This window comes from Taudactylus pleione, unplaced genomic scaffold, assembly GCF_031769625.1.
Source record: "Taudactylus pleione unplaced genomic scaffold, aTauple2 ptg000500l, whole genome shotgun sequence".
NCBI lineage: Eukaryota > Metazoa > Chordata > Amphibia > Anura > Myobatrachidae > Taudactylus > Taudactylus pleione.
Genome location: NW_028284902.1, coordinates 947232 through 961048, shown reverse-complemented (window position 1 = coordinate 961048; position 13817 = coordinate 947232). Strand labels below are relative to the sequence as shown.

Sequence of the window (13817 nt, the reverse complement as noted above, 5' to 3'; positions counted from 1 at the left end):
TAAAAAATAAATGTATTAACTCAAAACTGCGCTAGCCAATGACCCTCAACTTATTAGCTGTTGTGTAAATATTGCACACATATTGTGCATCGCTTTACAGAGATTAGAACATTTAGGGTCGAATTCAATTAGCCCTGTTTAGCTGAAAAAGTGTGATAGCCTCAGGTTTTAACACCTAGGGCTATTCAATTAGAGTCCCTTTTTCACTCGAGTTAACGCCTGTTAAATCAACGTGTTAACGGGCGTCAACATGTGTTAACAGGCGTTAACACATGTTAGGCCCCTGGGTACAGGGGTTAACACATAGGATCCGTGATAAGTTCACAGATCTATGCATTAAGGACCTCATTCAGAGTCGGTCGTTGCGGCCGCACGGTCGTACGCCACCGATGTTCGCTATACTGCGCATGCGTAAAGTTCGCAATGCGCGTGCGCAAACTAGCCGCTACGATCAGAAATTTCTCTCTCCTTGAACACAGCCAGGTCGGTAGTTTGAATGACAGAATGAGGCGTTTGTGGGTGGTAACAGGGGAAGGTGCTTGAAAACGGGGGAGTGGAGATCCGAACGCAGGCGTGCCTCATTATGCGAACTGCGTTTTATGGGAGTGCATACGGCTTATGGGAGTGCATAATTAACAAAGTAGCGTCATGGCACATGTGACATGGGAGGTTTTTACACTGACATGATCGTAGAGCTTAAGAGAGGGTATGGTCAACCTTAAGCTCTACGACCAGTTTCGATGGTTCCCGATGGTCTCGATTAATCCTTATATGCCCGGAGATGACGTGCAATGCATACAAGAAGGGGGCGTATTTTTTTGAATTCCGATCGCTTCCTCCCCTTGGTCGGCCAGCTACCGATCCGAACTTAGGGACGCAACTTGCGAGGGAATCATTTGAATATCCGACCCCTTTTCCCGTACGACCGTGCGGCCGCTTCGACCGACTCTGAATGAGGTCCTAAGTGTCTCGCTTCACCCGTTAATTGGCTAGTTCTTGGGGATTTCTTTTCGGGTCTGATCAGACTTCAGGGCTAATTGAATAGACACAGGGGATCAATTAGCACGCGGTAAATTACCATGGCGAATTGAATACCCCCCTTAGTCTTTGCCCCAGGGTAAGATAAAGAGCTGTTTCATAAGTGGATTATTGGTTTGTATTTTGAGACCATATATTAGACCATAAATTATAATAATTTATTTTTGTGGCATTTTTGGGCATTTTATTATTCATATTCATAATTGAAGTTCTAGGCTTTGTAACAAGCAGCAGCACATCTGTTGTAACCTGTGTATTTAGCTTCAGTAGAAATAATGAATTTACCAAGTATAATGTACCATAAAGGGAAATATGTAATATATTATGAATTGCAGCAGTGGAACTACAGTATATGCTATGTCTGATCTATCCCTTGTAGACAATGCTTGCCTGAGAACAGCTTAGGGTCATGGAACAAAACTGGCAATCAGACTGTAATGTATGGCTCATGCAACTGTTCAACTGGATATGCGGTAAGTCGTTTGAAACCTGTGTGTTCCCTATCAAACCGGAAAAGCCTAGAATGCTTCTGTGAAATGTTACACTGATTAAAATGTTTATATATTTACAATGGCCATCAATTTTTTTTAAACAGCTGCTGCATCCAAATATAGACTGTGTATTATTTACTTATATCCTTATGTCTGAGAAGGTGTAATGGGGATCGGCAGGGGAGGAGATCTGAGAGCACATTCATATAGATGTGGACCGCAACTAGGTGAAAAAGATGCACAAAAAGTGTCGCGTAGGACCTGGCACGGCGAGAGAGGCTGTTTGGTGCAACTGCGGCAATACGGTACATCTGTAATGTGCCTGGAAATACAAAAATGAGCATAGTGCAAGAAAACAATATTTTTCTACAGTTTGCGGGAACATGATATTTATTTATTTATTAGAAGAGCAATTGGCTCCCACAAATTTTCTCACCTCTACATTAAAATTGTGTTGTTTAAATTCAACATGACATCATTTTAATTTAAAATTAGGTTCATTTAGTCCGTACAGCTTCATTTTACTGTTTTGTTATGTTTTACGTTCCATCACACCGTGAAGCACCAATGGAAGACTGAGATAAGCATTTGCGTATTCCCACAACCGCTATTGCGAGAGCGGCAGCCAACGCGGCTGTATTACCAACCGTCTCTAAATCAGGCCCTCTGCCCCTGTATGCATTCCTGTATCACTGGTAGGAGATTGTCCATGGAAATGGACCTGGAGTTGGAACAAATTCCACAAGTATTAAGGGGCCTATTCAAGGTGTTAATTATCGAGGTCCGAACGGACCCGGATAATTAACACTCTGACTCGCCGAGGACGTTGGAGCAATTCATTATTGCTCCGGCACTGAGATAGCTGATCAGAAAATCAGCTGTCCCAGCCAGTGAATGTTTTCACTGCTCGCGAAAGCAGTGCGCATATGTGACCTACAGGTCACGCATGCGCACAAGAGCCCTGACGTCCGGCGGAAAGGAGCCGGACAGGGGCGGAGGGATCCGAAAAGGATCCCTCTTCACGACCCAAGATGGCGAATACTACCGCAATCAAGCTCCGAAAAAATAATATTTTCGGAGCTTGATGAATTCTGTCCCCGTACTAGACTAGTGTATGGGGACAGCGGGACACTCCGCCAGAGGAAGGGAAGTAGGAGATATCTGTGATATCTCCTGCTTTACCTTCGTGATGAATGGCCCGATAACTTGATTTTTACAATTGCAGGTCATACTTACCTACTTTGCTGGGCAGCTTTCTGGGAGCAGCAGGAGGGGACCTGCTGCTCTCCTCTTTGGGGGGCGGGGCCAGACGATAGACGGCATTAGGCCCCGCCCCCTTTACAGAAACCCCCGTGCTTCGCGGGTCCGTGAGGAGGGGGTGGGGCTAAATGACGCGATTTGCCTAATTTAGCCCCGCCCCTTCCCGACGGACCCGATAATTTCAGGTAAAATCTCCCCTTCCTGCCCACTTCACTAGGAAGTGGGCGGGATGCGGGAGATATGCCTACTCTTCCGGGATCGCGGGGGGTTACTCGAAAAATCGGGAGCCTCCCGCGATTCCCGGGAGATTAGGCATGTATGCTGCAGGTGATAATGCGCATTTTCACCTGCTTTTGTAAAAATTAAGTGATGATGAATAGGTCCCATAATGACTAGCAATGCCGCTCTAAGCACACAATGCTGATAATAACGGCCCGTTACCGAGGGAAGGGAGGTTATTTGTTTTCCACATTGGTATAGTAACTGTGGATTAGTCTAAGCTGCGTGCAATTTAGACGTATTGTTTGTAACTGAGGCCCATCATCACACATCGCTGGCGGTTTGTGTTTGTGGCCTCCAAACCTCTGGATAATAAATCTGGGGGACTTGGATGGCACAGGGTACAGTATGCTTTGTACATATCCCCCATCATTTCTATAAATGCAGCTAGTACTGTTCCTCTTAGTCGAGGCTACTGAGCTACTGAGCACTATTCTAAATGATGCGTTCGCAGTCTCTTTGTGTTGTATTATGCTGTAAATAGAGCAATTAGCTGCATTCAGACATAGAACATTTTTATTCTGCTTACTGGGCCTGTTTGCTGCACTCATTTACTGTATTATTAGTTGTTAAATAAAATGACTGGTTTAACTGTGCATAGTGGTTCTGTAGATTCCCGTTATCCTTGTGCATTGCGGCAGCTATTGTTACAAGTGGGGCATATTATACATCTTCTGTAGATCTAAGGTGTTTACTGTTAAGTATAAGAATGTTACTTGTTAAATACTTAGGGGTAAATTTACTAAAGTGAGAGGTTTTAGAAGTGAGTTTTAGAAGAGATGTTGCCCACAGCAACCAATCAGATTCTACTTAACATTTAACTAGCACCTTCTAGAAGATAATAGCTAGAATCTGATTGGTTGCTATGGGCAACATCTCTTCTAAAACTCACTTAAAAAAACTCTCACTTTAGTAAATTTACCCCTTATTGTGAAGATTATGGCAAAGGACAGATCTTGGTGCTCATTACCCCACATTTAAGGCTGCACTGCAAATATTTACACTGCACGAATATATGAATATACTAAGCAGATCAACAAACTATAGTAATCACTGCAGACCCACAAATCTGAATGCCTGTGTATCACAAAGCTATTATCGGTATCATGATCTGAGCCCACTGTGTTGTGCAGGTCTGCGCTGCTCCCGAAGCATCTCCGCCCCATCGCAGGACCTACTCCAGACAAATGCTGTACAACGTCACAGGGAATAACATGGAGGACTATCTCCTGGCGACGACCTTGAACTTTATCCAGAAGCGGTAAGAGCAGCCCGTGAGATTCACACCCAATTGGTTCAATCTACCTTCAGCCCTTGGACATTACATTACCCTGCACTGTTAGGTCTATCAGCATTCATAAGTGCATCTTTATTTACAATAATGAAACATAACACTTGACATGACCTGACCATCTATAATATGTTCTTCAAAACAGCTTTTCCACCTAGTTTCCCCCATTCTTATGGTATTTTATATTTTTTTGTTATTTTCCTTTTTTTATTTTTATTTTGGTGTTGTTGTATAACAGAATAGTAAATGATTTATGAATAGACATGACCAATGGATGTGTCACCTTTTGAAAGCAAAACAACTGGGTCACATTTGTTTTCCCATTAAACTGTAAAAGTTTTGGGCCCAACTGTAATAGACGGCGGCGGCTCGATTCCGGTGAGATAGGCAGAGATTAAAAATGTCAAGTTAATATTTCCTTAAAACTAATTGACGCTTTAAATTTAGCGGATCTCTTGCCGGAATCGTGCTTGCTCATGGATCACCAGCTATTACATGTGGGTTGTGGTGTTTTCATTTTTTTGTTTTTCATTTAAAGTAGTTGTTGTAACTTGTGTCCACACTAGAACAAAAAGGGTCAATATACGTCTTAATATATACATTTTTAACTCCGCTATTGCAACGTCTCCTTGGTCATATGCCACGTACAGTTGTGCGTTCATACACCTACCCTTTTTTGTGCCATATGGCGTGAGGCACTTTTTCTACTTTTTCCTAAATTTTGTGTCTTAGATTGCATATAGTGTACTAGGTACTTAGGATTAGGGTTTTTTTTGTCGCAAAGGAATTAGCATAAAGTCACAAATAGAGCATAATGATGCATGGCGCGAGTCCCCCGTATCGGACCAGTCTTTTGCCTTTTTACACTAGTGTGTACATTTTCCTCCGTTCTGTTACTATTTCCTCAAGTGTTTATTTTTTTGAGTGATGCTTAGTTCCCCCGGTGATGCTGGCTGGCAGCGATAAGGCTGAAATGACCGCTTTACCAGGGCACTGTGCAAGCGCACACAGGGGCGTTTTAAAAGAGGAAGGGGCCGGTGTGCAGACTCAGTGCAGGCCCCCTCCTCTCTCTAGTGGTGCCCCGGCAGCTACAGTAGATTCTGGATTAGTGCCAGAATTTACTGCGCATGCACGGGTCTCCGGGAAAATGGCGCCCACACCGTTTTCCCGGGGACAGCAGTACTGCGCATGCTCGAGTCACCGGGAAAATGGGCGCCGCCATTTTCCCAGTGATTTTTGCTACTGTGCAGTGCCGGGCCAAGGTTGCAGAGCAGCACTCTGGAGACAAAGGACAGGTAAGTATAAAGACTATATGGGTACAGGGTGTGTGGTTTGGGCCTCCTGGACCAAAGGGCCCATGTGTACTGTACACCCTGCACCCATTATAGATACGCACCTGCGCCGGAGGCTCGACAAATAAAAAAATCCACCAAAAATTAAGTTGCCAGCCGTAGAGGCTATTTAAATAGTCAGAAGCCCCTACCACCTGAAAACACTTGGGGGGAGATTTAATAAAGCTTGGAGAGAGATCAAATTTTGAGAGATAAAGCACCAGCCAATCTGCTCCTAGCTGACTGTTTTTGAAAAACAGTTAGGAGCTGATTGGTTGGTGCTTTATCTCTCACAATTTTATCTCTCTCCAAGCTTTTTTAAATCTCTCCCTTGTTATCTCCAGATTTAGAGCTTTAATCCAAATACCCCATATACAAAAGATAGACATAAATATACAGTATAACAGAAATATTCTTACCAATTTCACTGTTGTCATGATTATTTGTGTGCAGGTATGGAGGATGGAGCTTCGGCATTCCTGCTTCAACGATCAGTAAAAAATTAAATTTGCCTGCCAACTTGACTGTAAATAAGGTAATTACTACATATGTCTAAAGCTGCATACACACACAACGATTGAGTTAATGAACGATTTTAGTAAACTATTTTCTACCTTGAAAAAATTTACTAAAATCGTTTACTAAAGTTGTTCATTTACTATGTTCATTTAAATGTAATGAACGATTTTTATGAACTACAAACGATTTTTGCATATTAACTTAATGAAAATCGTTGAGTTGACAAGTCTGACTAAACTACAAACGTGAACGCGCATGAACAATAATCGTTCATCGTTTCACTCAGAAAGTGAACGATTTTTCAAACGATTATCGTTTAACGATATCGTTTAACGATAATCGTTAAAAAAATCGTTGTGTGTGTATGCACCTTATGAGATAAATATTGCAAAGTCCATTTAGTGTTTCTGTCGTGTAGTTTCATGTTTGCTGTTATTTCTACGGTACTGATTAGCGGCACTTTTTTTCCCGGACACAGGAAGTTCTTCTATGGTCATTGCTGGTGTATTCTAGCACTGCCCTTGGAAAAAATTACCATTTCACAAGCGACAACGGTGATTCCCAATCTTTAGGCCTGATTCACTGTGGATCGCTATTGCGATTACGCACGGAGGCCTGCTGGGAAAATATGCTAATGAATGCAATCGCACAGCCAGCATAGAGACTATCTCACATCCATAATACCTTGCAGTCCTGCGTATACATCGGTAACATCGAGTACCATCAGCCCCTCACGGAGAATTACAGCAGGTCTGACCTTACTCAGAAATTGCTAACCTCGTTGCTCACAGTGAGTACACAAGCTGCGTATGCCGTTGTGGTGGCTAATTTATGCACGCCTATGCAACGACGTTCAAACGGGCAGGCACGCCTGCATTTCTCCGACCACTCCCCCGTCACCTCCCCCAAACGCTAACATCCCGTCACTCACTCTGCGATGGCTTTGTATCTGCATGAGTGAGTGATCGCTGAGCGATCACAATGCTAACTCACGCACGCGCAGTGCGATGCATAAGCATGCACAGTACGCACCATCGATTGAGCTGCGTACGCCGCTGCAGTTGCAATCCGTGATGAATCAGACCCTCTGTCCTCTCAGCACCCTAACAGTCCAGGGACAGGCACTCTGCAGCCGGCGGAGCTGCTCGGGGCATCCTAATGCTCTACTTACTGGAGCTGAGAGCCCCAACCCTAGGCGTGACGCCATGACATCATGTGTTTAGAGGGCGGCGTCTGGCACAAGGCAACACAAGGCCCTGTTTCAGCACTGTAGTGAATATCCTTATCTAACACTAGTCCAGAGGTTCCCAAACTCCGCCATTACAGTCCATGTTTTAAGGATTTCCATGCTTGAACACAGGTGACTTAATCAGTACCTCAGTCAATTTGATTTAACTATCTGGATTCAAGCTTGGATATCCTTAAATACTGGGACTGTAATGGTGGAGTTTGGGAACCTCTGCACTGGTCTATTAAGGTGCCCTGACATAGCCCTGAGGTGTTATAGAGTACAATACACATGGTAACTGATCTCAACTATGGTCACCACACCAGGTAATAAATGATAGTAAAATGTTTGCCAGGAATGTCGTGTCTTGTAGAGTTCTACGTTTTAAATAGAGCCGCTTTAAAATAATTTTTAATGGGTGGTTTTCCTTTATACCCAGGTGTGGTATAACAACGAGGGCCCCCACAGCCTCCCGGCCTTCCTGAACAGCTTCAGTAACCTATTATTGAGAAGCAATCTGCCGCGCAACGAGTCTGCACAGTACGGTATGGAAAATCTAATGGAATAATTGGGATGTGAGCAGTACGGTGTGCGGGATGTACTAAGCCTTGGAGAGAGATAAAGTGGATGGAGATAAAGTACCAACCAATCAGCTCCTAACTGTCACTTTTCAGGAGCTGATTGGTTGGTACTATGGGGTCTATTTACTAAGCAGTGTTAGGAGACAGAGTGAAAAGTGAAAAGAAAGTGACAAGGTGCCAGCCAATCAGCTCCCAACTGTCATCTCACAGGCTGTGTTTGGGACAGTTGGGAGCTGATTGGCTGGCACCTTATCACTTTCCTATCACTTTTCACATCGTCTCCTAACACTGCTTAGTAAATAGTCCCCTAAGCCTTGAATAGAGATGAAGTACCAGCCAATCAGGTCCTAACTGCCATGTCACAGGCTGTGTTTGAAAAATGACAGGAGCTGGTTGGCTGGTACTTTATCTCCTTCCACGGCTTAGTAAATAGACCCCAAAGAGGTTTTCTCTCCCTCCACGGCTTAGTACATAGACCCCAGTATGTGATCGGAAACAGTCACAGCTCTCTGTATAATGCATTTCAAACAGTATCACCAGACCGCTCTCATGATTTATCCTAAAATCACACACTTTACATATCAATATTATTACTAGTGTAGACAACTAGAATATAAAGGTTCGGTATGATGGCAGTGTTTGTAGTTACATGAAGGTATCACGGTACTTTCATCAGATGACTAAGAATATGAATAAGGAGAACGCTGCTAACACAGATGTAATCCACGTCACAGGCAAGACAATAACACCCAGCTCCTGCTATGCTTAGAAGACATAAGTGCTTTTCCCCTCCTTTATTTCCCTCAATTAAGATCTAAAGACGCATTTCTCTGTCCTGTAAAAGTAGCTTCAACGAGAAGAATGGTAAATTCTCTGAAATTCGGATGACTAATAATTACTTGCAGACACAGCGCCTCCCACAGGCCATGCCTCAGTGCTGATAAATATTTGATAAAAGTTTAGTCACTCAGCAACCCTGCAAACAATAGCTGGGGTAGAATTGATTTTTGGAGGACTTGCGATTCTTTGGCTGAGAAAATAAAACATTTTGACGATCCCTAGACGCTGCTTATTTTCCATAAACACGTTAGATTTAGGCCTGCATTTATCTTGCAGTGAGAGGCCATTATGCAGGTCCTGCATTCAATCCCGCTGACATTACAGCTTAATTATACCACTATCCATCATGATTATAGCTTTTAGCTTCTCCTCCAGATCGCCAGGGAGATTCCCTCGAGTTTCCTAACTGCTCCTGCACTTGTGCCACTGCTCAGCTAATAATAAACACTTGCCAGCTCAAATGTAATACAGACGCTTCGCTTGTTCAGCTCATTAGGGTTATTTACAACAGAAGGTTGTAGCACACAATTACACATCTCTCTGATTTAGGGGCCTATCTATCATTAATGGCAGTGGGGCCCCCCGAAAAGTATCATTGCTGGTCACCACATATTGCGGCAATAATGAAGGATCTTTTTTTGGGGACATTTATCAATCTTCTCTTGCCGGGGCATTGGTTACAGCCAAATCCATGCGAAGGATAAAATGTGAAGTGATAATTAACCCTATAGGTGCATACACACACGATTTATCGTTCAATCGTTGAAGAAATCGTTCACTTTCTGAGTTAAAACGATGAACGATTATCATTCATGCGCGTTCACGTTTGTAATTTGTAGTTTGTAGTTCAGTCAGACTGACCAACTCAACGATTTTCAGTAAGGGAATATGCAAAAATCGTTTGTAGTTCAAAAAAATCGTTCATTACATTTTGTAAATGAACGATTTTAGTAAACTATTTTCATTCATTTTTCCCTTGAAAAAATGAACGAAAGTCGTTTACTAAAATCGTTCATTTACCAAATCGTTGTGTGTGTATGCAGCTTATCACGTTACTGCCTGGTACGGACCCGGCTTGCCTAATGCGCATGTGAGACCAAGTATACATTGCCAGGGAGGGAGATCTCTCTTTGGCAGAAATCTTAAAAAAAAAAAGTAGACTTTGGGGTATGCTGTTAGCTATTGGGGTGTCAAGGGTTAAAACACTAGGAGAAGACAGCTGTTCTCATTAAAAAAAATTGGAGAATGCCGTATGCTGCGTTACTTAGCTGAATTTAAAAATTTTAATTCTCTGTCTAGCCTTTGGTAATAGCATTGATACATAAATCACGCACAACCTGCATTTTCAACAGGTAATAAGTACAATGAATACTTGAATAGCATACTTGCCTACTTTTGAAAAAGCATTTCAGGGAGATTGTGAAAGCAGCACCTATGAGCGCGGCGGTAAAGTGGGCGTATATTGCTACATCTGAGAGGCGTGTCATAAAATTGACACATACACATGTAAACGAGCCCCAAAGCAGTTATTAAGATCTATTTCTTGATGAAAAGTTGAAAACACACTGATACTTTTCAGAAAATTCATGTAGCCATAGGGATCACTGTGCCTTATACCCAATGCAGGGAAAGGATACTAATGATCCTATTTGAATGTATATATAATATAACAGCTTCATAATGGGGGTAAGGTGCAATCTGGGAGATTACTAGACTCTTCAGGGAGACAGGGAGATTGTTACTATTTCAGAGAGTCTTCCTGACTATGAGGTGGGAAACAGTCGGGAAGCCGGCAGACGCAATGCTGGAATCATACTGATTCCAATGAGGGAGAGTTGGCAAGTATGGTGAATAGGCTCCATAGAGTTTAAATGTAAAAAATGCTACTTTTGCTTACACACAAACATTTGGTTGTGAACTTATATTTCTGTGACTCTATTGTAAGATACGTGCAGCTTAAGATCTAATGTACAAAAATAGTGTGCAAAAATAGAGTGCAAAAATGCATCTGCCATTGTCATCAGCTCAGAAACTTGCTGCAGGCCTGTGGGATGTGCAAAGATACATCTCCTAAATGGGGGCTATTAAAGGCGTGTGCAAGTCAAAATCGAGCGTGGAGATACTTTCTGCACTGAATTTACAAGGGAATGCTCCAATCTGCCTCTTCAAGGGCAAGGGATTGTCAGGAACGCTCATGCGATCTGCCAGGTGCCGGGACCGGCACGTGCGCACTAGCGGCGGCGAGCCACGCATGCGCATGTAACTGGCTTCCAAAGGGCTGCATTATCTGCAGTCCCAAGGAGTCGGTTAGGGCTGGCGGAAAGGCAGAGTAGACACCTCCCCCGGGGCTGCCTGTTGTATATGTGACTGGCAGGTGGCGCTTCCAATAGGAAGCCACTGCCTGTCACAGCTTAGCCAGTGCAGTCACGGACTGGGCTGACAACACTGAGGTGGTGGATTTTGCTGGGGAGGGGGGCTACAGCCTCGCAGCCCCTAGGCAGAATCCGCCACTGGTAGTAGGTGCAAGTTTAACTCAACAGCAGCCAACCTTATGGAACTGCTGAACTTCAGGTCACATTACCTATGATAAATCAGACTGTCGCATCTTGTCCAGGGCCCACTAATTATACATCATTGCATCAGAATCTTAGTACAGTACTTAAAAGAAAAGAGATACTGAATTGGGCTCAGTGGCGGAACTAGAGAGTGGTGGGCTCAGGTGCAAGAATATGCTTTGAACCCCCCCACCCCACCCATTCCTGGCACCCCAACATTTTTTCACCGCCCCTCCCCAGTAATTACAGTGTCTGTCCTGCTGCCCAGCCTTGTTTTCTCACCACCCCTCACTGCCCCCCCAGTCAGTAAATTCAGTCTGTCCAGCCCGAGTGTGTTAGCCTCGTTCTCCCTCCATCCCCTGCATGTCTCTGCCTCGTTCTTCCTGCCAGCGTGTGTCCCAACCCCAGCGTGTCAGCCTCTTTCCCTCCAGCACCAGCGTGTCAGCCTCTTTCCCCCCAACGTGTCAGCATCTTTCCCCCAGCTCCAGCATGTGTCTCAGCCTCTTTCCCCCACAGCCACAGCGTGTCTCAGCCTCTTTCCCCCAGCTCCAGCATGTGTCTCAGCCTCTTTCCCCCACAGCCCCAGCGTGTCTCAGCCTCTTTCCCCCAGCTCCAGCGTGTCTCAGCCTCTTTCACCCACAGCCCCAGCGTGTCTCAGCCTCTTTCCCCCACAGCGCCAGTGTGTGTCAGCTTCTCCCCCCCCCAGCCCCAGCGTGTGTCAGCCTCTCCCCCCCCAGCCCCAGTGTGTGTGTCAGCCTTTCCCCCCCTGCCCCAGCATGTGTCAGCCTCTCCCCCACGCCCCAGCATGTCAGCCTCTCCCCTCCAGCCCCAGCATGTGTCAGCCTTTCTCCCCCCAGCCCCAGCATGTGTCTCAGCCTTTTTCCCCCCCAGCCCCAGTGTGTGTGTCAGCCTTTCCACCCCCAGCCCCAGCATGTGTCTCAGTCTTTTTCCCCCCCAGCCCCAGCGTGTGTGTCAGCCTTTCCCCCCCAGCCCCAGCATGTGTCTCAACCTTTTTCCCCCCCAGCCCCAGTATGTGTCAGCCTCTCCCCCCCCAGCGTGTCTCAACCTCTTTCCCCCCATCGTGTGTCTCAGCATTTTTCCCCCCCAGCCCCAGTGTGTGTGTCAGCCTTCCCCCCCAGCCCCAGCGTGCGTCAGCCTCTTCTCTCCCCCCCAGCCCCCAGCGTGTGTCAGCCTCTCCCCCCCAGCCCCAGCGTGTCAGCCTCTTTCGCCCTCCCCCCCTCAATACCACCGCCCCCCCAGCCCCATCGTGTGTCTCAGCCTTTTTCTCCCCCAGCCACAGTGTGTGTGTCAATTGATAAAGTTTTTCTATTTTGCATTTGATTAAACAGTGTTATATTTTATTAATTCATTGCGGCACTGACTTTGTGATTGATCAAATTGTTTCCCAACAAATACAGTTTCTATTGATATAACCAACAAGTGGGGTCTTCTAGCCTCTCTCGCATCTCCTCTGAGACTGTAGTCACTCACTGTCCTTACTGCCAATGGTTTCTCTTCCTCTCGTTTCCCATCGGGAATAAGCGACAGAGACTGTACTCAAATGAATGAAGATAAACTATTATGAAATACAATGGATCAGAAATCCCTCTCAGTAGAGGAGCTTTTGACACTTGAAAAAGGGGGGATTAAAATGGCCAGATAAAAGTCTGATGCAGCTTTAGGGATTTGAAATGGAATCAAATCCTATTTTCAAGGTTGGACTTAGGCTCCCTATAAAAAATAATAGTAATACAAAGTCCAATAAATGGGATTTTCACCCAGCCGCTCTTCAGCATTAGCATTGGTGGAGGGAGCCGGCCAGGCCATTGGGATTTTGATTCAGACATTAAACACATGGAATATATAGCATCTTGGTTACTAGGATACATCATGTGTATATAAAGTACGCCACAAGTCCCTCAAATTCTTTTTGTTTGTTTTTTTAATAAAATAGTTTCTGGGTATTTCTGGTTTCAGGTTATAAAAAATGCCCATTTCTTCTCACCTTATGCATAATGTTTTGTGAAAGTCACCGACTTCATGTTCTAATCAGAGATACAGTACAGAGATACAGATTATACGTAGATAGTCCAACTTCACCCATTTATCAATCTTTTTTCTACTTGGAGTCATATAAATGTAGTAAAGGGTTTTTGGAGCAGTTTTCGCCAAAAAAATGACTCCAAGCCTTTAATTTGCATATTTTTAGTAAGCTGATCACATTTCCCGTACTTCGTGCCCAGGGTGGGGGCGTGGGGGGTGATAGAGGGGAAGGGGGGAGCCAGCGGTGCATGTGCGGTCACACTGTAGGGTATGTTTTGCAAAAAGTACCCTGAAAGGTGTGCAAAGTGGATCTGCGGGCACAGAGCTTTTCGCAAGCTCTGTCCCTGCATGCGATATTGGA

General features: G+C 44.7%; 1 protein-coding gene across 1 annotated transcript in view; it reads left to right on the top strand.

Moving 5' to 3' along the window:
• Positions 1 to 13817, top strand: part of ABCA12 (ATP binding cassette subfamily A member 12) — a 279245-nt gene that overhangs the window by 210065 nt on the left and 55363 nt on the right. The window contains exons 42-45 of the mRNA XM_088449892.1: positions 1418 to 1511; positions 4202 to 4329; positions 6144 to 6225; positions 7877 to 7982. Coding sequence (XP_088306018.1) covers positions 1418 to 1511; positions 4202 to 4329; positions 6144 to 6225; positions 7877 to 7982 — 410 coding nt within the window. The remainder of the gene's footprint in view (positions 1 to 1417; positions 1512 to 4201; positions 4330 to 6143; positions 6226 to 7876; positions 7983 to 13817) is intronic.